This window comes from Channa argus, chromosome 1 (assembly GCF_033026475.1).
Source record: "Channa argus isolate prfri chromosome 1, Channa argus male v1.0, whole genome shotgun sequence".
In the NCBI taxonomy this organism is placed as follows: Eukaryota; Metazoa; Chordata; class Actinopteri; order Anabantiformes; family Channidae; genus Channa; species Channa argus.
The window spans coordinates 26,842,634-26,869,575 of record NC_090197.1 but is presented as its reverse complement, the minus strand read 5'-3'; the positions used below and the strand labels follow the sequence as shown (position 1 = coordinate 26,869,575).

The 26,942-nt window shown below is 38.4% G+C and overlaps 1 protein-coding gene across 5 annotated transcripts in view; it reads left to right on the top strand.

The window, feature by feature from the left end:
• phf14 (PHD finger protein 14) overlaps positions 1-26,942 on the top strand; it is a 115,281-nt gene that overhangs the window by 42,878 nt on the left and 45,461 nt on the right. For 3 of the 5 annotated variants that reach the window (XM_067510631.1, XM_067510656.1, XM_067510648.1), the window contains exons 12-16: positions 4,894-5,000; positions 5,156-5,287; positions 11,885-12,047; positions 20,372-20,434; positions 26,065-26,186. In XM_067510631.1, coding sequence (XP_067366732.1) covers positions 4,894-5,000; positions 5,156-5,287; positions 11,885-12,047; positions 20,372-20,434; positions 26,065-26,186 — 587 coding nt within the window. Of the gene's footprint in view, positions 1-4,893; positions 5,001-5,155; positions 5,288-11,884; positions 12,048-16,197; positions 16,231-20,371; positions 20,435-26,064; positions 26,187-26,942 lie in introns of those variants that run through there. The other 2 variants (XM_067510638.1, XM_067510666.1) reach the window with 2 other exon arrangements.

Genomic DNA, 26,942 nt, shown 5'->3' with positions numbered 1-26,942 from the left:
AAATTCCTGCTCACAAATGCTCTCCTCCCCTTAGCCTAGCTTCCACTAATCTTTCCCACAACTTCATTGTGTGGCTCATCAACTTTATTCCTCTGTAGTTGCCACAGCTCTGCACATCTCCCTTGTTCTTAAAAATGGGCACCAGTACACTTCTCCTCCAGTCTTCGGGCATCCTCTCACTCTCCAAGATCTTGTTAAACAAACTAGTCAGAAACTTCCATACCTTCCATACGTCCTCCTCACTTCACTCTTTCTAATCTTTGCTGATGTTTCCCTTTCATTTTCTTCATTCATCAACTCTTCAAAGTACTTCTTCCATCTTCCAATCTTTAATCACACTAACCTGCTGCACATCCTTCCCATCTCTATCTCTTTGGCCAACCTGTACAAATCCATCTCTCCGTCTTTAGTGTCCAACTTAGCATACAAGTTGTCATATGCTCTTTGTTTGGCCTTTGCCACCTCTACCTTCACCTTACGCTGTATCTCCCTGTACTCCTGTCTACTCTCTTTCAGTCCTACTGTGTCCCACTTCTTCTTAGCTAACCTCTTACTCTGTATACTTTTCTGAACTTCCTCGTTCCACCACCAAGTCTCCTTGTCTACTTTCATCTTTCCAGATGACACACCGAGTACCCTCCTACCTGTCTCCCTGATCACATTAGCTGTAGTGAGCCAGTCGTCTGGAAGCATCTCCTGACCCCCAATAGTCTGTCTCAGCTCTTCCCTGAAAAGTACACAACATTCTTCCTTTCTTAACTTCCACCACTTTGTCATCTGCTCTGCGTTAGTCCTCGTCATTTTCCTCACCACCAGAGTCATTTTACACATGACCATCCTGTGTTGTCTGGCTACACTCTCCCCTACCAATACTTTACAGTCACTGATCTCTTTCAGACTACATCAGCATAAAATGTAGTCCACCTGAGTGCCTCTTCCTCCACTCTTATATTTCACCCTATGTTCCTGCCTCTTCTGGAAGAAAGTGTTCACTACTTTGCAAAGTCTACCACCATCTGTCCTTCTGCATTCCTGTCCTGAAGACCAAACCTGCCCATCACATTCTCATCACCTCTGTTCCCTTCACCAACATGTCCATTGAAATCTGCACCAATCACAACTCTCTCACCTCTGGGGATGCTCTGCATCTAACTCACTCCAGAATTTCTCATTGTCTTCTAACTCACATCCTACCTGTGGGGCATAACCACTAACATCATTGAACATCACACCTTCAATTTCCAGCTTCAGACTCATCAACCTGTCTGACACTCTTTTCACCTCCAGAACGTTCCTCACAAACTCCTCTTTCAGGAACGAACTCTTACTCCATTTCTCTTCCTATCTGACCTATGGTAAAACAATTTGAACCCTGCTCCTAAGCTTCAAGCTTTGCTACCTTTCCACCTGGTCTCCTGGACACACAGTATATCCACCTTCTTTCTCTGCATCATGCCAACTAACTCTCTGGCGGTTGTTGTTAACCCGGGCCCTGATCGATCCAGTATAGATGTCCGATTTGGTGTGGAAGTCACGATTCGCATGTTTAATTTGGCATGTGTTTTTCGTCGGATGACCTTCCTGACACAACCCTTTGCATTTATCCAGACTTGGGATTAGCACAAGAAGACACTGGCTTGTGGTTACATTAACAGCTGTTTTCAGTTTTAATGAATTTGTCTTATTTTTATTATTGACTAGCTCATATAGAAATATAAAAAAAACTGTGATGAATATCTTCCAAAGTACCAAAATAATAGGAGTCAAAGCAGCCTTGAAATTGAGAGAAGTCAGAGATAAAAGAAAAATGTAAGGCTTGTGTACCACTGCCAGACAGGTGTCCTCAGGAGGCAAGAGAAATTTTCGTATCATATTAGATAAGAGAGTTTCAGATTCAAGAGGCTTTGGGACCCAATCTGAGGATTTGTTTTGCTGAAGCACATAAGTTAATCTTGCAGAGATGGCTATGAAGGAGTCTATTGCATTCGTACAGTTCAAGAGTGATGTTATGTGCCACCTCTTGATAATTATTATTGTACTTTGTTGAATATGATGCCAATACTCTTAGCCACAGCAGTTTGCTCCAGCACAGAAATGTAAATTTTGTTCTGTGAGGAAACAAATGTGTTGCAAGAAGCCAGCCTAAGGTTTGTGTTGTGACTGTTTCTATTCACTACAATTTACTATAATCTTTATCTGTCTTCACATTTTAACTTCATCTGTCTGACAAAGCATGTCACAAAATGTTGAAACTTCTCCATATCAGCAACATAAACACTACAACTTTGGTCATATGTAGGACCAGAGTCCAGGTTGAAGAGATCAGCAGCCCCTACTGGGGATGCTACCTTTGCACTGCAGGCAAAGTAAAAGTGCTTAGATTAGAGCTTCCTCAGGGAAAACCTTGTCTGTTTAGTGTCAGACTTGGTCCCTACAAGATAAGTTTTCTAATTAACCCCCATGGCAGCAGCGTACCTGAAATGCACAGAGAATAAACTGAATATCTGCTGTTGCTTTTGACCTGACACATACAACATGTTCCCTAACAGAAGAGTTGTGAGGACCAGCACCCTCACAACTATGCTGTTAGGGAACTTTTCCAGCTTTACTTTGGCTAACAGTGTTCAATCTCAGGTAACACAAAGGATTTTCGAGGGTCACCTGTTATCTTGTTGGTTGCATAGAAAAACTAAGATTAACTCTGACCTTAGCAACACCAGCCTACAATTTCACTTTTCTATCCAGTGTGGTACCCATGGATGTACAGTATTCAGTTTGAGACAACATTGTCAACGGATTTGTTATTTCAGCAACTTTTCCTTACACTGCTTGACAAGCAAAATATTTCCTGAGCTGTGATTGATTTTTACCTTTTAAAAAGAATGTCAGCTGGTTCTGATTCATTTCTCCCAAGCTATTCTAAAGCAAGCTTTTTTTGCAACCTTATTTTTGATTTAGTTTTAGTCGTAGATCACGGACAAAATTTAAAATTATATTTGTCTGTAGTTTATGTTCGCAGACTCAACAAATATTTGAAACCAAGTATGGTGGTAGCCAGAGTGGGACAGCAAAGTTTAGTGCTCATTAGATGGGATAAAGTTATTTTTCCATGGTTCTACCAGCATCATGTCATTTACATTATTGCATGAAAATGTTAAGCTTTAGAAGCAAAAAGAAGCTTCACAATGAAAAATGATTTGTTTAATCTACACTCTCATGTTAATTCTATATGATGGTGATAAAATCACTAATAATCAAGCAATTGACTAGGTTATTCAACGCTAACAAAATAATACCCATACTTAACATTTATCTAGTTATATAAAATAAATGTCTAGGCTTTCTGTGCCAACAAATGTTATCTGTGTTGCATATAGATACCATGGTTACATGCATTGTTATCTATGTCACAATTAGTGGAACACCAATTTGTGCAAGATGATTATCTGTCTGATCTGTGGAGCAATGACTTATTCAGAGCTGGTTTCACTGACATTTGGACTTTAAAGTCAACTTTTAAACTAGATATTTGGAGCTGTAGGGTTACAGTTTTTTCTTTGACAGATCATCAAAGAAGAGTTGTTCAGTGGTAACAGAACATGTTTCACCTCTCATTTGGAAGGGTTCATAAGTTCTGGTTAACTGGGTATAAAGTATGTTGTGTCTGGAGTTCATATATATGAACTCTGGACAAAATTAGGAGAATTGATTCTCTGAAATTGTGGTGTTTTAGACATGCCAAATGAGATGTAACACACAGAGGAAGATCCCCGAGTAAGAAACATCCTTACGTGTGAAAATCCACTCAATTTCTGTGCGTTCAGAGGACATGGAGGACATGAAGATCATGGAGATCCGCAGTTTTGAGGTCATCTGCTAAATTTCCGGAATCTGTTTTATTGGGAGCCGAAGGACCCATGTTCCAGAGCTCTAAATCAATGCGTCTCCCAGTTTGTGAATGACTGCAATATGTCGTGTGTAGCTGGCTTGACAAATGGTAGACCAGTCATTGATCATGCTTAGTTGTAAGATGTAGTGGGAAGTAGTGGAATAAAGATGCATGCTGGTTTTCTATGTGTTTATTATGCACCTTTTTATTATAAAACAAATACGGACATATATATGGTTAAATCCTTTTTAAAATTAATGTACATGTTTTGCCATAATTACCATGATCAACATTGTCTTCAGATCTTTTACTTGAGTACAATTTTTTACTTGTGTAATTGATTTGAAGTGGTACCTGTAGTGAAGAACTTTTTAGGCCAATATTTTTACCTGAGTATTGAGTTTTAGCACACGGTGTATAACATTTTGCTTCTTATTCACCCATTCGCACTCACAATCACACACACACTCATACAACTATGGGGGAGCAGCTGGCCAACGCTCGCAGGGAGCAACTAAGTTGGGGTTCAGTTTCTTGCTCAAGGACACTTAGACATGTGACCAGAGGAGCCGGGGATCGAACCAACAACAGTGAGATTGGTGGACGACTGCTCAACCTTCCTGCACCACAGTCGCGATGTAATATTGGTGGATCCTATATGTCACTTGGCAGTGATAGTTTACCCAGTCTCCACATAAAGAAATTAACTTTTATGAGAAAACTACCGTGCTGTGTCAATGAAGTCAATAGAGGTTAATTACATTACGTTGCTTTCACTCAGAACATTGAGAAAATGCATTCTAAAACTTTCAACAGAAATGTTTACAGACAGCATCCTGATTACTCAACACAATAGTTTCTTTTAAAGAAATGTATTTTCCATGAAAACTTTGTAATACCCTGTAGATGATGCTGGCCACACTACCAGTGCCACTGTTTCTGGAGAACTACATTGAAGGAGTTGGTTGTTACATGAAAAAAGTATTTCTTTTTTGTTATGGTAGAAGCTAAATACTCCAGCTGTTCTGAAAGCCCCAAAAGAGAGGAAACCCAGCAAGAAAGAGGGAGGAACCCCAGGGAAGTCATCCAGCCTGCCGGCAATCCTCTACAGGTGACAGTGCCCTTTTCTGCACGATTTTTATTGTTTTGAGACCATTTGGGGTCAAGTGTTTGAATTATCATCATTTATAATCTCTATACCAGAAACATTCATAATTAATATTATTACTAATGCTGTTAATAAAAAAGACTGTATTCTTCCTCCAGCTGTGGCATTTGTAAGAAGAATCAGGACCAGCATCTGCTGGTGTTATGTGACACCTGCAAGCTCTACTACCATCTGGGTTGCCTGGAACCTCCACTAACACGCATGCCTAAGAAGACCAAGAACAGCTACTGGTAAGAGAAAAAAAATGCGGGGATGGGAAAAGTCAACTGTCACCTTTTTTGATTTTCCATTGGGCAAAATGTATGGATATTACTTGTTATTTTATTACTTTTGCGGAGGTTCCATACAATTATGGCACTGATTGGTGATTGTGTGTGCTGAGTTTCATCTCATTATCTTATTTCCTGATATCTCCTGATTATTATCAGTAGTATTTTATCTAGCCTTCAGCCTATTTTAAAACTAAATTGGCTACCTACTTGCTTTGACAATAACCACATACCAAAAATCAAGAATCCTTAATATTCTTAATATCCTTACTATCCAGTGTTCCTGTGTGTGTTCCATTGAAGTTAAGGTCACAGCGGTTTCATGTGGCATCACTATATCAACTTGATCCACTGAGGTAGTACTATATCTGCAGTGGAAAATTAAGTATCTGTTACCAAAAGACAAATAGAGTATTGACGCTAGTATGCCAGTGTGCAGTGCTAGTATATATGTCGTGAAAGTGAAAGTTGTTTGTAGCTAAGAATTTTCCAGTATAAGTCTTAATACCTCTCTATTGTCTTGAATCAACTCTGTAAACAGTTGTAAAACAGGCATAAACCAGGCAAAAACTAATATTTAATAAAGAATGTGAAATTAGTAATGCTGTATTAATGGCTGCAGTGTGGGTGCCATCTTGTGATATCTGTGTCTGCTATTGTTGTTACCTGCATACTTTTTCTTTTGTCTTGCTTGTCAATGTTTTTAATTTGGCGGAGAAGGAGGTGCGTAAAGCTACAATTTTCACGTTTCGATTTGCTACATTAGATTATGCTTTTATGCATGCTATTAGAATCTTACAGGGTAAGTACAGCGAACTTACTGTACTTACTCACCGAACTTACTCACCGTTTTTACTTATTAGTAAGAATGGTGTACCTCCACAGTACCTATGGATAAATATTTGTTGTTATTCAATCAGTCAATCAAAGCATTCATGTACACAGTGAGGAAAACGTGTTTCCCTGTACAATGAAATTCTTCCTTTGCTATCCACAGTGAATGCCAAATCCAAGCCGTTAAGTATAAACTAGATAATACTATTAGTAACAGAAATAGAAATATGGACTATGTACAACAGTATGTCCAAAGTAAGTGTGCAGTAATGGCAACAGACATGAATCTTCTAACTACAGTGCAAATTGTAAGACTTGCAAATGAAATGGGATCACATGTTAACGGTAAATTAGTGGCAGAAAAAACAACAGTTACAAGTGTGCAAGTTGATTAAAAAAAGAAACCATATGATAATTATAATAATAGCAGCAGTAACATTAACAGATGTGCGAATTGAAATGAAGCAATGAGTCAAATGTGCAAATTGAGATAGAGCATTCAGTCCAGCTGTTCTGTGGGATGGATGAGGCCAGCATGTGTCCTCTGGCTAACTGTTTAGGAATCTAATAGCTGAGGAGAAGGAGTTCCTTAATTTGGAGGTCCTGCATTTCACACTCCTGTACCTTCGGTCTGAGGGTAGGAGTGTGAACAGTTTATGTTGGAGGTGGGTGGGGTCCTTGATGCAGCTGTCATGTGGAGTGTGGTAGATAGCCTGCAGAGTGGGCAGTGATCTTTTCAGCAATCTTCACCTTTGTGGTCCATCACAGTAGTGCAGCCATACCACATCGTGATGCAACTGGTCAAGATGCTCTCAACAGTCCAGGTATAGATGTTGCTGAGGATATTAGGCGACATGCCAAACAGTCTCCTAAGGAAGTACAACCGCTGTTGTGCTTTCTTAGTCAGCTGGGTGGTCACCTATCATGAGATAGGCATTTAGCATCTGTTTATTTAGCTTCTATTCACATAGATTGATGCATAGGGAGCTAGAAGTACTGGGAAAAGTACTGTTTCTCCTTCTGTTGCACATTAGCTCAGGGTTCAGATCCCTGTTGAGGAGAGCGACTTATGGGTCAGTGATGACCTAATGGTTAGAGAGGCAAATCTGTGAAAGATTGAATCTGGTTGGGACAAGTGAAAAAGCAGCACTTGCATAGCCACATCAATGCCTCTGTGGTGACCTAGAGCAAGAACCTTTATCCCAACTGCTCCAGTAGAGGTGCTCAGTGTTCAACAATTTAGATGGTGGTTATTACATGCTGTTTCCACTTGTAAATGTGTGTAAGTGTGTAATTTGTGATCAGGGTATTCCTGCTAATGAGGGAGAGCCTCCAAAATGACTGTAAATAAACAGTAGAATTAAAAAATAATTATGTAGTAAATAACAAAAACAGCATGAGGGGTTCAGTCAGTGTTAAAAGCAGTGCAAATTACACTCTGATTAAAGTAACAGTCTGCACTTATATAGCGCTTTTCTACCTATTGGGTTCACACTGCTTCTTATTCACTCATTCACACTCACAATCACACACACACACTCACTCACCGATGGGGGAGCTGGCCAACGCTCACCAAGAACAACTAAGTTGTGTCTTGCTCAAGGACACTTAGACATGTGACCGGAAGAGCTGGGGATCGAACCAACAACTGCGAGATTGGTGGACGACCACTCTACCTTCCTGAGCCACAGTCACCCCACATATTGTTAAGCAGGGTCACAGCCTCAGAAAGAAGCTTTTCCTCTGGCTGCTGGTGTGAGAACTCGGGCTGCTTTAATACTTTCCAGATGGAAGTAATAAAGTCCATGAATAGGATAAAGCCCCCTTCACCTTGTGATTGATGAATATGTTCAGTGGTAGGCAAAAAGGTGCTGATGATTGCTCACTTTTAACCTCCTGCTGAAAGTTGCATTACAACACTAAGATAGTTGGTGATGATGCTCCTGATAATGTGGTGGTAAAACAGAAGATAAGGGGTTGTCTAACCTAACAGACTGTGGTCTAGTTCAATGTCCATTTGCAGAAAGATGAGCTCATACCAAGCTGGCTAAGCTTTTCTGCTGGAAGTCAGTACCCTGCAAACAGTGATTGTCATTAGTACAGAAATAAGCAAGAATATTTAATGCTTTTGTAAGTTAATTATGGTGCATATTGGACCTGGTAAAAAAAGAAAAAATATTTTTTTCGAACAATTCACTGATTTCTTCAAAATAACTATTGTATGCTGTGGAAACAGAGAGAGTCATCCTTTTACACAGGTGCCCACAGGTAAAAGACCTTTGTGCTGAGTAATTAAAAGATGAGGGTAGGATAGCGTCTGGAATACAGTGGGGCTATGTTGGTATGATCTGTATCACACATAAATACTGAAATTAAACTAAAGATAAAGTAGCTGAATTTATGATTTTAAAACATCTTAATTTAGTGAATATTAACAGTATTGCTTTTTATATTCTTTCAGTCTTGCAGTAGCACATTAAAATCCAGAGTTTGTTTAATCACATTAGTCCTGACATTTAAGGCCATTCGAGGCCAGGCAGAATATCAAATCACAGATGCTGAGATGGTGGAAATCTCAGGCTCTCTTCTTAACTACTGTAGCTCGTTATCACTCATGGAAGTAGGGTGCAACTGCTTTTCCATTCTAAGATATTCTCTTAGTATTTTCTACAAGTTTTTTCCTCTTCTAAATTGAAGGTCTCCTTTAGGCAAGCATTCAGAGATTAAAAATTTCTCATCGTTAATTAACTCTCATATGCTTTTTCCGCAAGAGGCAAACTCTTGACAGCACTTCAACTTTTCCCATTCTTATTGATAACTTCAGCATCTTTAAAAATCAACAATATCTACCAGTATATATTTATAGTTTACCTGTTCACATTACGGTATTGCCTACTTGACAATGATACACATTCTCATGGTATGGTGCTGTAAGGACCAATTAATACTCTCTGCATCCTCGTGTGTATTTATAATGTTTTTTCAATCGTTGTTTCATCTTGTTCAATAAACTGAAACACACAGAGAGTAGTGCTTCTTCTCACTATTGCTACTGTCCAGGGATACAATGGTTTGTAGTGAGCATACGTGGAACATGCCCATATCAGGATCCACAATTGTAGAATAAGTAGAACCAATCTTAAGGTATAAGGATGTACATCACACTTTATTTTGACTGGGATTAGCTTCCCAAATATTTGTGATGTTTCCTGTTCTTATGTGGATATCATTTTTAGGGCCAGTACTTTTTATTCTTAAGGTGACTAAAACTCAGCAGAGAAATCCCCTTAACGAACAGCACAACACAGAAGTCATATTTGCCAAAAAGATAATTTTAAATCAAGGGGGATTGAAATGGAGAAATGTTGTGCATGTCGTGTTAAATTTAGAGATGTGTTTGTAAAGCACAATATGTCTGTGGATATAGGAATTATTAAAATTCTCAAATATAAAAGAATGAGCATGTACATCTTTTGCTTCATTGAGTCAAAATGTAAACCATTTGAGGGTAAAAGTGCTCGGAAGTAGTTTACACAAACAGCCACACAGCTTAGTGGCCTTGCTCTAACATGAAAAAATAAAACAAACAAGGCAGAAGCTGAAACTGAAAGGTCCTACATTGATATCACTATTATCTGATAGGTTTGTGGATTGCCAAGGGCCGCTGATAACGTTAGGGTTAAACTTTTTCTGATGCTGAGAGGATTTTTTTCCCCTGTCATCTTGTGGTTGAAATACTAACTAATATATGATCTGTGACTTATGGATGATCTATCATTTGTACAAAATCATAGTTTGACCTCCATCTCCACTCCAAGTTTAGTAGTTGTGAGGTTAAGTTGCCCCATTTTAGTGTAGATACACAAAGCCAATATCAAAGAACTTACTGTGACATACGGCAACTGAACAAAAAAAAGCACACTTGAACACACCACAAAGATTTTTCAGAAGATCTACTTTACAATACAAAAGTGAAAGGACTCCCTAAAAACTGTGTTTTAAAGAATGATAATGGTAATTATGGCAAATTGTAGATAGATTAATGAAAAATAAAGGGCAAAGATCATCGATGGTAAAGGTGGAGCTGATTTTAACCATTTTGTGTGCTGACATGTGGTGAACCCTTAATGATACCTCAGCATTTATTAGTTCATAATTTTTTTTATTTAAAAAATCAGTATGTTGTTAGTATATTAAAACCACCAGGTGGTATTAATGTTGTGGCTGATCTGTGTATATACCTTTTAAATAGCAGATGTGTTCAAAACTTTGAAAAAATCTTGAAAATACTCCCTCACCAGCCACTTTATTATTTACACCTGAAGGGCTCGTTTACAAAAAAAATCAACAAATCACATGATGACAACTTACTGCAGTTAGAGATGTAGACTTGGCCAAGATGGTCTGCTAAAGTTCAAAGCAAGCTTTACAATTGGGAAGATGTGATTTAAGCACCTTTGAACATTGCATGGCTGTGCCAGATGGGCTGGTAGGAGTATTTCAGAAACTGCTGATACTGGGATTTTCTCGTACAACCAGCTTTAGGATTCACAGAGAATGGTCTAAAAGACAGAAAATATCCAGTGAGCTGCAGTTTTCTGGGGAAAAATGCCTTGTTTTGGCAAGCGGTCAGGGGAGAATGGCCTGACTGGTTGGAGCTTAAATAACCACTTGTTACAATTGAGATATGCAGAAAAGCATGTCTGAATGCGTAACACCTCGAATATTAAAGCAGGTGGGCTGCAGCAGTAAAAGACGACACTGGATGCACCTCCTGTCAGCGAAGAACAGGAAACTGAGGCTGCAATTAGCAAGAGCTTGGACAATAAAAGATTGGAAAAGCTTTGCCTGGTCTGATGAGTCTTGATTTCTGCTGCAACACCTGGATGGTATGGTTAGAAATTAATGCATAAAATATTAATATTATGGATCCATCCTGCCTTGCATCAACATTTCAGACTGGTGATGGTGGTATAATGTTGTGGGGGATATTTTCTTGGCACACTTTGAGCCCCTTAGTACAAAGTTGAGCAACGTTTAAATGCCACTGCTTCCCTGTGTATTGACCATGTTCCTTTATAACCACAGTGTACCCATCTTCTGATAACTACTTGTAGCTGTATAATGCACCATGTCACAAAGCTAAAATAATCCTGAACAAGTTTCTTGAACATGACTGTACTCAAATGGCCTCCACAGTCAGTCCCAATGCAATAGAGCATCTTTGGAGTGTTGTGGAATAGGACATTCATATCATGACTGTGTAGCCAACAAATATGTAAGATCTGCGTAATGCTATCATATCAATTTGAGCCATAATCTCAAAGTGATATTTCTAGCACATCTTTAAATCTTTAAAACAGATGTCTGTCAATGTGTGGCATGTGGTAAAATAGTTTTGTAAATTTGAACAAAAGTACTGTTTGCAAATTAACCTCTCTGGTATAATGTTATCAGTGGGATTATTTCAGCATAGTGAGGTAACAGTTAAGACAAATCACGCTATAAAGAACATTTTTTCTGTCCAGTCCATTCAATATCTGTCAATATGCTTCAGTTTTGGCTTGCAATGTCAAACTGAAATGTATCTAGCATTGATAAAATTAGCTGTTTTGTTTAGGCATTAGTCTCAACTCATGCCTGTCAATTAACATTAAACATCACCAGTTAACCTAACACATATGTCTTTGGACCTGTGAAATGAGCTCTTTTCCTTCTTTTCAGGCAATGCTCTGAGTGTGACCAGGCCAGCAGTGATGAAGCTGATATTGCCATGGAGACGCTACCTGATGGGACTAAGAGGTCCAGGAGACAAATTAAAGGACCAATCAAATTCATCCCACAGGAGATGTCACCAGAGCCCAAGAAACATCAAGTGAGAGGCACGGTGTGTATTTACACACTGGAAAACATATGGAATTTATGTGATTTTTAACTGATTTGGTATTGACTACAGGAAGTTAGGGCTGGGTATCAAACTTTCTTTAGTGGCATAGACCAAATAGCTTTCATCCTATTGAGTATAAAAAAACCCTTAAGTGAGAGTTACAGTGAAAAAGACCTACAGCAAAATTTGGTGACAATAGTCAGTTTGCACAGCACCTTAATACTGAAGGTTTCGATGCCAGAACTCCAAGATGTACACAACTACTGACCCAAAAGCACAAGAAAAATAGCCTCCAATATGCTTAAAATCATAAAATCTGTTCTGAGGAGAAATGAAAACAAGACAGGACCTTTTCAGGCCTACAGGGCATTCAAAGTTTATAAAGACTATAAAGACTACATCTTTATAGTCTTGACTTTATTGAGACTGGGTGGAATCACAGTTATAGTAATTTCTGACCCATCAAACACATAAAAACTGTTTTTATCCCATCTTAAATGATAAAGGAGGTGTAACAACTGCATGTCTGTATCCCTGTTTTTAGAGACTACACTAGTGTAAACTGTCTTTTAATATACTAAAGATAGTTCACATTACGCCATCTTTTGTGAATAAGTCGGTTGGTCAATCAAAGAAACAATGCTATGCAATGCCAATGTGCACTAAAAGGGTGACAAAGGGTGCCGCTCAGTTGTACACTAAACTACACAAGACAGGTAATATTCTAGTTGCTATACATAGCCCTCGTTGCCAATATCAGTAGCAAATAAACATAAAAAAAAAATTCTTGACGAACATGGGTATGATTGTTAGTAACCAGCTTAGCAAGCAGAGTTTGTATTCAGCTTTACTTCTGTCCTTGTCAGTTTAAATAGCTCTAAACTACAGACCACCTCTTGTGGAGGCTATAGTAGTATTGGATGCAGTATTGGAGAAATACACAAAGGCAGGATCATGCTTGGTATTGGCATCGGCACATACCCACTCTCAACTGATTCCAGCTGTACACAATACACAATACAGGCTCTTACTGTGCGTTAGTTTCACTTTTAGTTAGATGTGGGCAGAAAAAGAACAAGCAGGCATCACTTCATGGTGATTGTCTTTTTCATGTTACCACTCTTTGTGCTCTTGCAAAATGGTGATTGGTTTACTAATAGGTGATATATACATCCTACACACAATCGCCCAGTTTATAATGATTAAATGATTCAGCAGATACAGAGATGGGTTGTGCATCCAATCAGTGCAAATTATAAATAGTGTGAGAATGCTAAGTTCATTGACAGCAGTGGTAGGGGGTGAGGTATTATAGTGAATTGCAGCATTTTCTTCTGTGACACAAGCTTTTGTCTTCTAAATACAGTTACTTTCAAATTATTATTTGAAATGGTATGAATGTGAGTTTGATGTTGGATAAAACTGCCGAAATAAGTATGTTTGACCCTCTTAGGACTGAGGGTGGACATCGGACGTTCGTTCTCTAACAGAGTGGGGAGATCTGCATTGTGAGAACTGGATCAAATTTATAAATCTGGATAAGTGACCATTTTTCCGAAATCTAATTGGGGACTTTCTCTGTGACAAAATATAAAAACTTTGTAAAACAAATCATTGGGTCAAAATTATAGACTTGGTTTGGATAAACAGCTCAACTCAAACTTAAAGCACGTTTAGGTCAGGCCTGCAGTTTTAGAGACATAAGTGAGACCTTTTTTAAGTGGATTCTAATATTAGGCTATAGGGAAAATAACTGCATAATTAATTTGTATTATAAAAATGTGTCATTGCACACCAAAACCATGCACAGTAATTAGATGCACAAAACATGCCAGGATGATTAATAAAAACTAACTTTAAAAACTTCAAAATCAATGAGTCCAAGAATTTTACATAACATTTAACAATATTTACACACAATGTCACAATTTCCACCTGTGAGCATCTGTGTAGTTTGTCAAACAAGACACTAATTAACTGTAGGCCTGTTGTCTCAGCTAGAAAAGGAGAGGATAACTAATCAAATAAATAATGAAACTACTAAATACTTAAGCTGAACAATTGATGGTTATGGCTTAGCAGCGAAACACTTCAGTGCCTCATGGAACACCACCGGAGTCACGATTAAATTTCTGGTATTAAAGCACTGCACTCTGCAGGCTTGCCCCTACACTACTGTGATACACCTGTCTACATGTCTGTAGTGAAATGTATTGAATTATTCAAAAACAAGTTGCAGTCGTCTATAACTCAAACATCAAATGTACCCTTTAGTTGCTTGGGAACTTTTTAAGGGACAGGGTGACTAAACATTTATGAAAAAGTAATGTTATCTTATCATGACAAACAAGAGACAGACATGATCCATGGGATTTCTTATGTCCCTCAACATGAACACAGGATTATGACAGCAGCTGTGTGATGAATCAGATTTAAACCTAAAGTTCACCAAGAAGCTATTAATGCACCACATAATTCTGTACTGTGGACCGAAAACGTGGAAGAAACTTTACAATGTCTGGTGAGTAAAAGGAGAACTGCAGGTTGGAAATTTAAGACAAAAAACATTGCATCCCTGATGCAGTGCTACCTTATCGACCATGAACATAATGTCAGTGGTGATCCTAGAGCCTGTTGGTGCGCTAGGCAAAAATGCATGCACCATAAAACCATTATACTTGAGATATGGTAAATACAATAAGATACACACCACACCAAAGCGCACATAGCACAATAACTTACTTCTCGTCTTGCTTTTTCTCTTGTTCCTCATTTTTCACTCCCAGAAGGATTAACTCCTCTTCATTTTCACCAGCTGGTTTTCCTTGTTTCATTAGACCTGTTTGTTTACACTGAACCGTGCGCTACTTTCAACGAAGTGAGAGTCTGGCACTGGTAGCGTCATTGCAAACTTTAGTTAGTGCTGTACATACAATAACTTTTGTCAGCCCTTGGGGGGCCCCTACTGCCCTGGGGCCGCAAGCAATTGCATGCCTGCTGGCGCAGAGAGCATCATATCGTAGTGATAAACAATGTCACTTTGAATGCCGACATCTGTATGAATCAATGGTAAATGAAGCATACAGTCATGGCCAAAAATATCGGCACCCTTGTGATTCTGTCAAAAATGCTACCCTTCTCTCAAAAAATTGTTGCAGTTGCAAATGTTTTGGTACTCACATTTATTTTTTATTTTTTTGATTGCATTGGAAAATCACAATAAAACAGGGAAGAATTGTCAAATTTGATACAATTCCACACAGAAAGTCGAGGCATCCAGTGCCAGAAGCAGCAAAGCAACATCAAAACATCTGTGAACTTCCACAATGTTTAACTGTAGGGACTGTGTTCTTTTATTTGAAGACCTCTTTTTTTTTCTGTAAACAGTGCCATGATGTCCAAAAAGATTTACTTTTGTATCATCTGTCCACAGTACGTTCTCCCAGAAGGATTGTGGTTTTGTCATATAAGTTTTGGCAAACTCCAGTCTTGCTTTTTTATGCGTTTGTGTCAGCAGTGGTGTCCTCGTGGGTCTCCTACCATAGCTTCCCTTTACATTTAGATGGCAACGGATAGTGCGACCTGACACTGTTGTACCCTGTGTCTGCAGATCAGCTTGAATTTGTTTGGAAGTTAATCGGGTTCTTTATCCAACATTCGAACAATCCTTTGTCATTTTATCATTAATTTTGCTCTTCCGTCCACGTCCAGGGATGTTAGCTACAGTGCCATGGGCTGTAAACCTCTTGATGATATTGCACATTTGGACACAGGAACATTTAGATCTCTGCAGATGGACCCGTAGCTCTGAGATTGTCCGTGTTTTTCCGTAATTTGTTCTCTCAAATCCACAGACACCTCTTTACACTTCTTTCTTTACTCCATGCTCAGTGTGACACACAACACAAAGGTTGAGTCAACTGTTCTCCTTTATAACTGGATGCAAGTGTGATTACTATATTGCTCACACCTGTTACTTGCCACAGGTGTGTCTAAATACTAATTACAGGAGCATCACATGCTTGAAAAGCAATTATTTCTTACAATTTTGACAAGGTGCCAATAATTTTGTCCAGTCCATTTTTGAGTTCTGTGTGAATTGTTTTTATTTAAGTTTTACTTTTTTCTCTCTTTTTTTGTGTTGTTCCAGTGCAAACAAAAACAATAATCATTTTTTTGAACACCAAAACATTTGCAATTGGAACAATCTTCTGAGAGACGGGTTGCAATTGTAAAGATGCCGATATTTTTGACCATGACTGCACTTTGAAAGAGACACCTACAGTGAAGCATGGTGGTGGCTTGGTGATGCACTGCAGCTGCCTTGGTTCCGCATGTGAAAAGGAATTACGATTTTTCAAGTATCCGGACATCCTATGAGAAAACACTATACTATGAGGAAGCTGAAACTTTTAGGCGTCATTGGACTTTCCACCAAGGCTTGGTGAAAGAAGAAGTTCTGGAACACTCTGTTTTGTCACCAGACTTGTACCTGATAGAAAATCTCTGGTGGGATTTGAAGAAGGTGGTTGAAGATCACAAACCCATGCGTTTAAGTGAACTGGAGGCCATTGCCAATAGTTAATAGCCTAAGATTTCTCAGGAACACAGCCAGACGGTGCTGTCTTGTTATGCATCACATTTGCACCAGGTTTAAACTGACCATTGTTGTTGTTGCACATTTTTTATGCTGTAGTTGTTATTAAAATTAGCATTTTATGTTGAAGTTGGAAGAACCATTTGTAATGTTAGGTTTGTTGAGCTATTTAAAATTTTCTTGTTTGATGTGATTATTGTAAATAGCTGAGAGTTTGTAAATTTGAAGCACCTAATTTGCAAAGAAAGTTGAATAATTTTTTGTACAACTGTAACTCTGGTCTCATGCTCAATTTAAGGTTGTCGTGGCTCAGTGTGACAGTTTGTCCCCTGCGCTCTATTATACAAATATTTATATATTGTAATTATATTATTATATATTATATTATTATAACATGTATCCAGGTCATATGAATCTTTACAAAATACTTTTTTTTAAGAGTTTCTGTTCCTTATGTTCTTATGCTGAAAACAGTTGTTGACTGTTTTGAAATTGGCAAAGGCTAAGATTGTGTTAATGCCATAAGTCATGCTCTTCCCGAACGATTTATTTTACTCATAATTTGGACTGTTTGATATTGTAGTAAAACATTGTTGTCAGCTGTATGTGAGAGCAGAGCCCTCCCCGGTCACTGGATCCTACTTATCTATACCAGCCATGCTCTGATTCCGCGATACTGAGCTGCCTCACCAAGATGTTCAGATTGATATCAGATAACAGTTTGGTAGTGAGTAATGGGTGTGGGTTGTCTTTCACTTCTATATTTTTTCTTTTTTGTTTTTACAATGTCAATATGTGACCCAGTGACAGTCACCTGGGAGTTGGTGAAACTTTCCTCTTGTGACTGTTGATGCTCACAGCAAAGCCAATGCCACTGACACTGCTCCTTACTGTGGTCTCTGCTACAAATAGAGAAATCTACAAAGGGGGATTGTCTCTGCCACTTATTTGCAGTCTGTACTCTATCTGTCTTATAGAGGAAATAACTGAGTGTTGTAGCACAGTGGCAGTCTAGCTTAATGTGTTTTTCTGTTCAGGTTTTGAAAATGCAGGTCCAGACATGTCGACGACCCTGCTGGAGCTCTTGGGGATTAAGAAGCTTTCTGATTTTTCTCGGAGTCACAGCCACTCGGTCGAGGCACTTCAGTGCAGTATTTATCTTCAAATGCAATGCGAGCAATGGCAGGCACTAAAAGGGCCCTGCTTTGCATTTTTTAATGCTTTTACCAGGGTAGCCATGTGCTGGCACTTCTCTAAAGCCATGTTTCAATTTATCAGAACTGGCTAATCGACCCCCTGTTGCCCTCCAAGGCTGGGTTTTGCGTGTCAGGACGTTTGCATATCAGGAGTGTGTGTTTGCGGACAAACATATGCCTGTGTAAACACATACACATGCACAGTCGAACATATTTAGTCTAACATGGCAAAAGGCTAGTTTAATAAGGCAGGGTCTCGTGGTTGTTATTCTGTCAGGCCTACCAGTGAGCTGAGTTTTATTTAGTATGTATGTAATGTCGCAGCTGTAAAATTAATGCACCATAGCTCTCTGTTTGATTTTACACCGGCTCACTAAAGAAAGTGACCATCTCAGTCTGGGCTTCTTGTTCTTCAGTACAGAAGAAGAATCATAGCCTTTTTTTCTCCCCAAGAATTGATGTTTGCAATTTTGAGAGAAAATTATTTCTTGTTGTTTCCTTAAAACTCAATCCCTCTGCATATATTGCATACAGCAAAACACATGCTTGCTTATAATAGCAGTGTCACTGGCCATAGGGTCCATATCTATGATTGATAAGCATCCACTTAAAAATCATATAACCATATTGCATGTGATAATGATCAAATGTCCGTAGATTTTACTGCATGGCTTTCCTGAAACTGTTTCAGCCATTTTCTCCATTCCTTTGTGTTGTGTCTCTGATGAAATGGAAGCATTTTTATTTAATCAATACAGCTTTATACTCGAGCCATGTAAGGGTTGAATAACGTGATCAAATATACATTTTTAAGTTTCAATCTATTTTCCTGCATCTTACGTAATGCAGGTCATTTACTACTCCATCCTATACCTGAACACCTTTGTAGACACAAATGGAGCACTCGAGCTGTTGCTGCTGTTCTCCTGCCAAACTGTCCATACCATGTCTTCTCTGTGGGCAAGAATTTACTGACACTCTGTCATGTCCATTCATATAACCTATTGCTGAATGTTATGGGCCAACAATATTTTGTAGGAAAAATTCTAACCGATGAAAAATCCTATGAAATTTCAGATGTGTTTTCTTAGTGTCATACGTCTAAAAATAAAGATTTATATCATCCTTACACTTGCCATGACTGTGCTGTAAATAAAGGTAGAGAAAAGGTTGATAGACTTTCATGGTAACTTTCTGACAAACCCACCCACTTGTTGCAGCAGGTGGCCACAGAACAGTACAACATTAAAGATTTAAAATGGGGGAAAAAAACACATGACAGCAAAAAACGCATTCCACTTTTAGATAAGGTGGAGAATGATGGAATTGATGATATTTTGTCTTGGCTTTGATTTTGATGTCCAACATTTATAATTATTTCTATTTATTCATTAAATGCCTCATATTAAGGACTCTGTATTGATTTAATTTCATTTCATTTTCTAATGTTGAGCAAATTAGGGTTGAAAGTGAGTAACTAAGGTGGCATAAATCTCCTCCTAATGGCGCATGATTTACTGCTGCTGCAACCCATCACAGTGCAACATTAAATCTCCCATATGGACATATGCTATTAATCAGTTAGAAATTAGCAGAATTAAGTAAATATATCAAGTTACAATTACTTCCTCCTACTTCCTACTTTCACTGCACTGTTAATTTCTCTAATCCCGTGTGAAATGATTCATGCTTGTTAAAGATGCACTGATGTACCTAATTAAAAGATTGATTTTGCCTGGTACTAATAAATTGCCTGCAGTTTGAATTTCCTCACCTGAGCAGTGCCTAAGCTAAGATGTGCTGTGTGGCCGAGCTGCTTTCAGCTATATCAGCTACTTAACTGCTCTTTGCTCCATGGCCTTATAGATTACTTTAAACTACACCACTTTAAAGTAGAAATTATTAAATAATGTCAGGTCTTTTGTTTAGTGCAGCAGTCACAGGAGAAATGGTCTGAAGGAGCCAATTGGCAGCATTCTTGCAGTTTGCATTTTTAATGATAAGTGCTCCATCTGGCAAGTGGTGGCGAGCCAAGGGCGACAGATGGAATTGTTTTCACAATCTGTTTAAATATGTTGTAGATTTTTCTTCTCCGTTTAAACCCTCCCAGCAGCTCCAGCACTCACTTGCTAACAACAATAAGGAGATGTTTGATTTATTTCCCTTCATACTTTGTTCAGTCCCTTGCAAGGAGAAAGCACACGTTAGACCTGTGTGTACTGTACATGGTAGAGTAGCTAGGCGTCCATCCAGTGCTGTTTTACTTGCACAGAAAGAATGCATTTGGTGTTCTGGCATGTTCAGTAATCATAGTTGGTGCTATCGCATGACTAGTGACTAAGTGGTTGATAAGTCGTGCTGCAAGTCAGGCTGCCTTCAAGTGTTGAAGTAGGGAGGTTAGTGAACACAAAAGGAGCACTTTTGTTATTAGTTGTGTGTGTGTGTGTGTCTGTGTGCGTGCATGTTAGTATAAAGTATTAAGCGCAATTATGTTGACCCCTACTTAAAAGTGAAACATTTCTGTTTTACAGAGAACCAGAGGACAGAAGAGGAAGAGAGTTCCCATCTGTGAAGACAGAGAGGATAGAATTGAGGTTTGTCATTGGCACTCCCAAATCAGTTTTTTACTGATGTTTGCTTTTTAGACCCCTTTACTTTAGAATTACATATTTCTGTAACTTATCTAATTAAATATTTATAAATATCTTGCAAAAATGTGCCTTTTATATATTAATGTTTTTCATCTATCAATTTTATCTATACAACCAACATTTTTAATATAGACTCAGTAGTTACTGCAGATTTTGTAGAAGAAATTTACCTTTAATCCTACATAATTTATAACCAACCTGCCTAAACCTGAGTTGACCCTAATGTAAAAAAGTCCTTATCTAAATGTCATACTGTAAGCTTCCCCTGGTCACACTAAATGTGTTTTAACTAGTGAAATGAATGCATTTTAATATGTTTCTTGTTACATAGACATTGTTTTGACAAAATCTAACAAAATCAAGTCAAGTCAAGTGGCTTTTATTGTCATTTCTACTATACACAGTGGTACACAGTACACAGTAGAAAATGGGAAGTTTAAAAAAAAAAGAGTACAAAGCAGACAAGGTTAGGTTTCCCACCTCATTAGGTGATTTTTTTGTACCTCTATATGTGTTATTGCATGTTAAAGTTTGCACACAAATCATCCTTAGCCTTAGCTCAGGGGTGGGACAGGAAATTAAGGCAGTACATATTAAGTGGTGGGTTGCAGTATTTGTTTGTTTATCGGTCTGCACACCAAAATCTGGAAGGCCAGTAGCATTGTTTAGCCAGAAGCATCTTGTATGTTAGCATGTGTTGGTAAGCCGTGCTTCAAAATCAAGTTTATATTTGTGATCTGACCACAAGATTTTGGATGGCAAGGGATATACTTTTACCAGCAAATCATTAATACACAAAACAACTGATCATTTTCACTGTGAAATGGGTATATTATTTTTAACTATCCCTCCTCTAACCTAGATAAATTATGGGTAGCAGTCATTTCAAAACAAGTAATTACAAATTGGAAAACAAATTCAGAGCTTGTCCTTGGGTGAGACCACAATCCAGTGATGTCAGACGAGAGACGTTAAGATCAGTACAGCTGTCTTTCAGCATCAGTGTGTGTATGCCAAATCATAATTGTCATTGTATAAGAAAAGTTTTTTTTTTAACGTAATTGAACCAGGAGCGGGGAAAAGAGAAATTATGATGATCAGCTGTGGCAACCCTGAACTTACGGAATAAGCCGAAAGAAAAAATAGAAAAGAGAAAACAGTTCGGCTGCTTTATCAGTTATGTTATTTTCTAGAGAAACAAAATCCAAACCACCAATGTGAACTTAGCAGGTGATAATACCCACATAAGAGGGAGGAAATGAGGAAACTGGTACTTTGTCATGGACAATGGCAAATGAATAACAAGCCTGTGGTAAGGTGCCAGGAAGGAAACCACACTTTTGCACAACATAAAAATCAACAGCATATTCAGTACAATAAGTTGCGCAGCGTGAATGAGAGTATCAGCTGTAGTAAAAAAACAGATTAGGACATTTTAAAATCAAGAGGTAGAGTTGTGGAGGAAAAATTACGTTCAGTGAATCAAAAGTAATTTCTTGTGTCAAGCGGTAGGGATGGTAGGGATTGTGAAAACAAGTTTAAAAAGTTAAGAAGAGAGGAGCATTTAATCTAAGTTTCTCAGTACAAGTATATATTTATAAAATGAAACATTGGGTGGTTATATTCTGAGTTCTGAGACCTCAAGTGGCTTTAAAAATTGAATGTCAAGAAGAATGTATTGATTTCCCTCTAACAGCACATGAGATTGTTGGTAGCAGCAGCTATTTCTTGAACACAAAGAGGCACCTACATGAAGGCATTAAGCATCATAAGAGAGCCATGTATGTAGTAGTATTCACACACATTTAGTATGTGAGGCTTTGCAGAGGTGAATTTGAGTCCACATTGGAAGCCTCTCTCATTGCTGAGGCAAAAAAAAATCATAACAGTCTCTCCTACAACCTTAGCATATGCTGCTGGGCTTTCAATAAATGTCTTTCCAATAATGGCCTGGTCTGTTTATAAAAAAGAGGCTTTGAACCTTAAATGCAATTGCTTGACCCTTACTGCCAGATGGAAGTGGTTGGGCAGTAGAGCAACAGCAGAGGAAGGTGACACACTAGTTGCTGGAGCTTTGCAACTGAAGGGTAACAAATCTTTTTCCATCAGGGTTTGGACCACCATGCAGGATTGCCTATGGGTTTAGAACTGCCTTCTTTCGGCCTCTTTTTATCTGTTCATCCTCCCATATTGTTGGTGGACAGATAACAAAAAAGCCCTACCAGTTTAACAGGACTGTCCATAGACAAATCAGATCTTGCTAGACCATGGACTAACTAAGATGGGTTTTTTTATGTTTATTTCAGTTGTTTTGGAAATGAAACTTGAAGTTAAAAGATCGAAGGTCCAAGTCCAAAATAACAAAATAACATGGGATTAGCAGCGCTTGAGATGCCTAAAAAAGAGAAAACTGGTCATAAATAGATAATTTAAAATATCACCAAATAAACATTATAAAGAATAAAAACAGTGTGAGCAGTAGTGCAGTGACAGTCATGTGTAAAGAGTTTCCATCTCTTCATAGAATTTTCTTCAGCCTGTTCTATTACAGTGTGTATTATTATTTCCAATTCATTTCAGTACAGAAAGACACAAAAATAAAAATGTAGTTGTCAGTAACTAAAGAGTTTCTTCTGCCTCAATCGGTTCCGAGGTCAAATGTACCATTTTCTCCTAGGTTTGTTCTCTTTCCTGCCTTGCTTAGCTTAGCTTCTGTGTAAATTCAGTGCACAAGTATATAAATCAAGCTTAGCTCAAGCCTAATCTCAGTACTAGCAAGGTCACTAACATGCTGCAGTAAAGTCTGAACTTTCCAGTAACGATAATGAAGGCAGGGACAAAAAATAACAAGTGAAGTGGATAATATTCTGCAGGTGGCCTGTTAAATTTAAACACAGAAGCACAGGACAGTTAATTTAGTAGCAACTCTAAAAGACAAGCTCGACTGCTAACATGGAGCTACATAACGAAAGGAGCAAACAAAAAGAGCTCAGCTGAACACAGTCTAGACACTGAGGAAAAAACTGTTTAAAGGATAGCTTTCCTACTTCACTGACTTTTGGTCACTTGTCAGCCTACAGTCTGAATTAGCTTGCTCATCTCTGCCATAAACATTCATTTTTGTCCAATAACTATTTAAAATACATCAGCCTGACACCCTACTAAAATGTGTAGTCAAAAATTGTGTAAATTATCTGCACTTATATAGAGCTGTTGTACCTATGCAGCTGGCCTAGGGCCGGGTATTGCCAATAACTTCACAATACGTTACATATGACAACACATACCCCACGACACAATGCGTATCATAATATGATGCATATCATGATGCGTATCACAATACGATAGCGGTGTTCTGTTTTCAAATTTTTGTGTAAAAACAAGAAGCTGATCAACATGCCAGGTTTGAGAGCAGTCCCTTAGGCTGTAACTATATCAGCAGTAGAAAACACTCTTTCTGCAGCTACAGTTGTTACTATGATGCAGAGAATGCTTTTAGCTAAAATGGAGAGTAATGGGAAAAGAGATTTATTCTCTTTACATTAACTGAGTTGATCTCCACTAAGAGTCAGTGGTACTTTCTCCTTGTAGTTTCTGTATTCATCCTCAGGCATTCTGGGATGGAGGCTGATGCTTTGGTTGCCAAAAGGTCTCTCCAAACAGATCATCAAGGGCACAAGGACTCCCAGCATATAATACACGTTATTCCACCTTGGCTCTTGTTTGCAGAACATGTGAAAGAATTTCCCAATCCGCAGAAATACAGTGGCAGGTTACAGTGATATAGGACTGAGGTCCACGTGTAGTCCAGGCATCGCATGTGATGTCCACTCTGTTTGCAGATGCTATGGCCTCCGTGACTTTTTGCTTCACATCAGCATTTTCTGTGATTAAACTGCGTGTGGGTATTGTGTAGCGTGGGTCACACTCGTGGAGCAGTTTTTGGAATTTTTCGAAGTCTTTACATAAAAAGCATGAGAGTGCTTGAGTAATCTTCTGAGCCTGTTGTGATTTTGGGGGTAACTGCTGTGGAAAGCATCTGTCAGTGTTTACTGTGAAGTTGCCTGCTGGCTACCTGTTGCTGACTGGAGGTCATGTAAGGTAGAGGTGCAGGTATGTAGTGTTGCTGCAGTATATCACTTTTTTTTTGCATTCCTTGCATATGGCATATGCCACCATATACTTGCTTATATGCCCCCATATACTTGCTTAAAAATTAGGACATCATTTGAAATAAGTGTTAATAGCCTAAATAAACATTGGTAAAATGTAGAGAACAGGGAAAGTCCTTGAAAAAAAATCCAGAGGTTAAATACTAATGAGTGACTCATTGGTGACTGCAGGCAGTGTTGTTATATACAGCTAAGAACAGGTATGTGGTACTCAGGTGAGAACCAAGGAGCAGGCTGAAGCTTAATGAGAGTGAGTGTGTGTAGGAGAGGCAGAATGGCAGTAGGGATGTCCATGTATGAGACTATAATCAGACCTTAGAAAATGAAGGGGATCACACCATAAACAAAAGTCCAGGACAAGGATCATGACAACCTAATTGAATAAATAAATACTGAATTTAGTTCGCTTCAACTGTTGGAATGGAGTGATTTCAACAACGCTATGACACCCAGCTTGGAATATGGAGATGAATGTAGGAAAGCCTAATGTGTGTGTTTGACCTGAGACTAAGGTTCCCCTCTCAAAGCATACAGCCCTGACAGTTTTGGAGAGACAAAGTCCTTACTAAGAACAAAGTATATTTAGAGACCAAGGCTTTAAGCAATTAGAGCCAAGTAAAGATCAAGACCAAAGCAGGAATCAATAAAAAGCAATATGGATGTAAAAATTCAAACTGCCACGAACACACATCAATGCATCAATAGTATACTTAAGTCACCAAGCAAGGCTCCCCGAAACAGCTACACTCTCAACTCCAACATTATTTTCTAGAGAATAATATAAAACATAGTCACAAAGACACACTTACTAACCCCTTACATTCCAGGATGACCAAAATGTTCCCATACTGCTGACTTGAATGTGAGTTGAATATCATGGTTCCATTTACTAGTGCAGTGGACTTTTGTAACATAGTTTCTGTCTCAGTTTAAGTATTAAAATGTGTAATGTGTGACCCTTTGAAATCAATTAATTGTATTCAAATTCCCATAGCTAATATGAAAGACATTTTGCAGTATGTCCACAGAACGTGATGTGCAACAACCACGATATGAATCTGACAGATTCATCCTGTGATTGTATATTCCTGCACTTACATAGGGTTACATGAATGTTGCCAAGGAGAGCCCAGACAATGGATGCATAAACTGATTACTAGCAAATTAAATCCATTAGTACTAAAATAACATACAAATCTTTATCTACATGGTCATGTTAAGTCCAGAAAAATTGCCTATGAATCATTCACTTTAAATGTTTACATTTAATTTCAATAGGCACCTTGATGAATTTTATTTAGAAATACTGCTCCAGTGTACTGTCCTTCTTTTTCCAGGTTAACGTTTAATTCCTTTTTACATCATAAGCACCACAGAGTCTAATCAGCCTTGTTTCCATAGGAACCACTGCTACGGGAACGCCGACAACGACAGTCTGCTATGCAGAAAAAGCCCAAAGCTGATGACACAAGGACTGAGTGTACAACCTGCAAAGGACCAGGTGATAACGAAAACCTAGTGAGGTGAGGGAACTACTGTGTTTGCGTGTGTGTGTGTGTCTTATGGAACACACAGGTTTGAGGTTATTAGAAATGCTGTGTGTGTGTGTGTGTGTGTGTGTGTCTCTTGAGGCAGCGATATCCTCCTGATGATTAAAGTTCAGTCTTCATTACGCTTTGGCCGCCTGGGCTCTGCAGAATGAGGTGGCTGAGGGTATCTTCTCCATAGGCCCCCTATATTGACCTGCCACATACATTTGCACAGTTCATTAAGGCATAATGAATAGCACAATTTATTCTGCTCTTTTTCTTGGGGTTTCAGGTGTCAGGCATCTAATAAACAGGATTCTTGCTTGACATTGGAATTTTGCTGAAGAAAAAAAAATCTGGATTAGAGCAGGCACCTTTTCAGCACATTGTCATGATGAATCTCCTACATAAAACATTTCTCCATTCTCTTCATACCTTTGAGTGAACAGAATTCCCTTTGTGAATATTGTCTCCCTGAATCTGTCACTGGCTAATTTTTAGCTGAACAAATCTAACCATTTTGAGTGTTATATATTTTTGCGCACCTTTTTCCATTTTGCTGTTTGCTTAAGTATAATGTATAAAGTTTTAAATATACCCAGTTTATTAAAAACAAGCATTTCTTGTTTACTTCTTGTTATTCATTGCATGCCAGTCTTCATATATTTCTCAAAATGTACATTTTCCAGCACTAATCTATTGCAACATCAGAGTTACGTCATAAACTACTCAGCACTTGAGTATGATCTG